This window comes from Octodon degus, unplaced genomic scaffold, assembly GCF_000260255.1.
Source record: "Octodon degus isolate 3935 unplaced genomic scaffold, OctDeg1.0 scaffold00049, whole genome shotgun sequence".
Taxonomy (NCBI): domain Eukaryota; kingdom Metazoa; phylum Chordata; class Mammalia; order Rodentia; family Octodontidae; genus Octodon; species Octodon degus.
This window is the reverse complement of record NW_004524625.1, coordinates 4,206,992-4,211,055: the sequence shown is the minus strand read 5'-3', so window position 1 is coordinate 4,211,055 and position 4,064 is coordinate 4,206,992. Positions and strand designations below refer to the sequence as shown.

Sequence of the window (4,064 nt, the reverse complement as noted above, 5' to 3'; positions counted from 1 at the left end):
TTTTTTTTAATTTATTTATTTATTTTGTGTGTGGCCAGCTCAGCCCACCAGGGGGCGGGGCTGGCTGGCATGTGGTGCTGGGGGATTGAAGCGCGCGCGGTCCCTGTGCTTTGCTTAGCTTAGTTTGTTCTAAGTAGGAGCTTTAGACCACTGAGCCATCTCACCAGCCCCTACCTGCTATTAAAACAGGTTTTTTAGCCAGGCATAGTGGCACATGCCTATAATCTCAGAATTCAGAAGACTGAGGCAGGAACATGTCTATTAGTTCAAGGCTCTGGGCTAAAAAACAAATTCAAGGCCAGCCTGAACAACATAGCAAAACCGTGCTTCAAAAATAAAGAAATAATTATTTTTGAAATTTTATGTAATATCCATTATGAATAATTGAAAGTCAGTAGATGGATGGTGGTAATGGAATGACCCTTGTTTCTTGAGATTTTTCTCAAATCTTGAAAAATTATTAAACTGAAAGACAAAAATATTACACATATTTTGGGGGCCTGGGAGACAGCTCAGCAGCATAAGTGCCTGCCTGGCATGTATAAGATCCAGAGTTCAATATCCGGTGCCACAAAAAAAAAAAAATTGAATGAGTATATGATTTCTCTGGTTTTATTTAGCAGCACAGTATCTCCCCCCTCTCCCCACCCCAGAGATTGAATTTAGGCCTTTGTGTTTGCCAGGGAAGTACTTATTCCACTGAGCCATCTCCTGGCCTCCACCCCCCCCCCACTTTTTAAAAAATGTATCTTAGTACAGGGTCTTACTACTCAGATCGGACTCATAGTGATCTTACTGTTTTCAGCTTCCCAAGTGCTGGGATTAGCACAGTATTTCTGAATTAAAACTTAAGAGCAGAATTCTTATGTCTGTAGCCTGAACCCATCCTGCAGGTGCAGGACATCACCCAGGAGACGGGCTATAGGTTTGGAAATGAAATTCCCGGTTCTGCTCCCCAGCCAGAGCCACTAGGCAGCTCCTAGTCCCCGTGTTTGGTTCTTTGGAGAAGGCAGTTATGGAGAAAGGTTCATTTTTGGATATTCCTCAATTTAGTTCAGTACCTTTTACCTTTAGCCTTTTGTCTGTGGAAAAAGCAGGAGACGCCTCCATCTTTCTGATTCTGACCACAACGGGACACTACTCGCTCTTCCCGCTGCTCTTTACTGCACCAGGTAAGTGGCTGCCTTGTAGAGTGAGGCCTTCGACTGCCACGGCCTGTACATCATGGCCTACAGACCCGTGTCACTGCTAATCTGGTGGGAGGAGAGGTCCAATGCATTCTCTTATATAAAGCCTGCAATTTACCCTAATTTTAAACATCTCTAGATGATAAAAAGATAACACAGAGGTCAAAAACAATATGTGATTATTATCTCATTTTGCTTATATCACCTTAAATATAAATATCCCCCATATCAGCTAAATTCTTATCTGCATTTGTTTTGTTCTTTTAACAGAACTTCCCATTAAAATCTTACTCATGTTACTATTCACTACCTACAGTATTTCTTCACTGATGACACTATTCAGGTAATCAGAAAAGCACATTTAAAATTATGTGTACTCTTATGAATTGTGAATTATTTACTCTTAGCTGGTTATTTTTAAGTTTTTTTAATGTTTGTTTCTTTGTTTTGTTGTATTTGATATTGAGGGTGGTGCCCCAGGCTTTTTTTTTTTTTTTTTTCCTTGAGACAGGGTCTCACTCTGTAGCCCAGGCCAGTCTCAAACTCAAAGTAGTCCTCCGACATCAGCCTCCCAAGTGCTGGGATTATAGATGTATACCACCACACCCAGCTATTCCAGTCTATTTTAAAATTGTGATAGTAAAATAACAACATGACAGTGTACTGGTAAGTAGAAGGAGAGGGCATCCATAATCCTGTCATTCTGGCACAATACCACAGGTTGTATGTTTAGTTCAGGGAAATAGTTAAGGAAGATCACCTGCCTTAAATTAATACTTTATATGAGTCACATACCTGTAATCCCTGCAGTCTTGAAGGCTGACACAAGATAGAAAGTTTAAACCCAGCCTGGACAATATAATCACTTGGTGAAACCCTGTCTGAAATTTTAAAAGGGGCCTAGGTTGTCATTCAGTGTGAAAGCCCTGAATTAGTTTCCCAACATCACACAAAAATTTATGAATAAAATTACATATCTAAGTACATATACGCATGGGAAAGACTACAAGGTAGTATGTAAAATATATTACAGAATTATGGATAGTTTTTTCTCTCCTAAACATTATATAATATTAAATCTGAGCTGGGTGTGGTGGTGTACACTTGTAGTTTTAGCACTCGAAAGGCTGAGGCAGGAGGATTGCCACAAGTTGTAGACCAACCTGGAATACATACTGAGCTCAAAGCCAGCCTAAACTATAGAGAGAGACCCTGTTTCAAAAAGCAACAAAAATAGTATATGATTCTACTTAGATGAAATTCAAGAAGAGCCAAATTCATAGAGACAAAAACTAGATGATAGATTAGGGGCTGGAGAATGCTGAATTATTAATGGTTCCACAGCTTCTATTCGGTTTGAGGTCATGAAAAAAACTTGAAAGTGGTTAGTGGTAATGGGTGCTCATTATTAATATGTTTAGTGTCACTGAATTGGATACTTTAAAATGATTAAAATAACAAATTTCATGATTTATATTTTGCCAAAATAACCCTTTTTAAAAAAAATGTTCAGTTATACGTTATCATATTCTAGTGATGCAGAGCCCTGCTTCCCCTCTTCCAAATGCAAGGCTAGGGGCTGGGGATATAGCTCAGCAGTGTAAGCGCCTGCCTGGCAAGTGGAAGGTCCCGAGTTTGATCCCCAGTACTGAAAGTAAATAAATAAAAATATATAAATTATGTCTGCAAATGCAGGGCTACTTTTCCCTAAGTAATGCCAGCACAGCAGAGCCTTGGGTAAACCTGGGCTGGTGGGGTGATGGCATGGCATGTCACTGTCAGATTATGCATGTAAAATTGCCATTGTCAGATTATTCATGTAAAATTGAACGCAGTCTTTTGACTCTGGTCTTGGCCGTGTCACATCAAGACAGTGCAGCCCGGGGAGCTTCAGCAGGAAAATGTGTGCCACCAGGATCACTCAACTAAAATCGGGCTTTCTGCTCCTTTTTCCTTCAGAAAAGAAAAACCTCTTTTTAATTGGATGGAAACTTTCTACCTCCTGGGCCTGGTGCCTTTGGAAGTGTGCTGTGAGTTCGTGTTCCCTTTTACCTCCTGGAGGCTTGAGTACCCCTTCACCCCTCTGTTGCTGACTTCAGTGTATTGTGCTGTGGGCATTACATATGCGTGGTGCAGGCTGTATGTTTCCATGCTGACTAGCCCTCCTGCTGGCAAGACGAAGAAGCAGTGAATAAAGGAGCTGCTTGGAAGAAGGCCAACAGCTGCTTCTTGGGAAATTAATCTGAACCTGAAGACGGCTGCCAGGGGCTTGAGCCATTCCTCTCAGCAGGTCTGTCGAGAGGGCCTTTCTTCCACACTTGGCCCTGCTCAGCCCAGCAACCCCACTGTCACCGTGGCGAGAAGCCTTGTGACCTCCTTAAGCAGTGAAACACATCTGAAAAGAAGCTCGCCTTCCTCTCCAGGTTGCCGGATATATTAGACTGCCCTGCTCACTGAAGAAAACAGGGAGTCCAATGAACAGCATACTTATTTGTAGCCCATGCTGCCTATTGCAAGGATATAAAATATAATTGCAGTCTTAAATTGAGAGCAAGATAAATAAAATGCCATTTTGTATTTCTACATGAAATAGTTTTGGTTTGGGGCTAGGGAGATAGCTCAGAGGCATAAATAAGCACCTACCTGGCATGCACAAGAACCCAAGCTTGATCCCTGGCCCCACATGCTGTGTGTTCTCTGGCCCAGATGCCCGGGCACACCAGATCTGCCCTGGATGGAATCACCCACCATGCAGCCCTGGAACTGGGCGTGGTGGCACACACCTGTAATCCCAGTGCTCGGGAGGTTGAACGAGGAGAATCTCTGCGAGTTCGAGACCAGCCTAGCAGCTACAAAAGTGAGCACAAAGCCAGCCCA

The 4,064-nt window shown here is 42.4% G+C and overlaps 1 protein-coding gene across 1 annotated transcript in view; it reads left to right on the top strand.

Annotated features, from left to right (window-relative positions):
* Positions 1–3,770, top strand: part of Alg8 (ALG8, alpha-1,3-glucosyltransferase) — a 27,361-nt gene extending 23,591 nt beyond the window's left edge. Inside the window, exons 11-13 of the mRNA XM_004632598.2 lie at positions 1,075–1,172; positions 1,458–1,530; positions 3,147–3,770. Of these exons, the coding sequence (XP_004632655.1) occupies positions 1,075–1,172; positions 1,458–1,530; positions 3,147–3,378 (403 nt within the window). The 3' untranslated portion in view covers positions 3,379–3,770. The remainder of the gene's footprint in view (positions 1–1,074; positions 1,173–1,457; positions 1,531–3,146) is intronic.
* Positions 3,771–4,064: the final 294 nt, after the last annotated feature.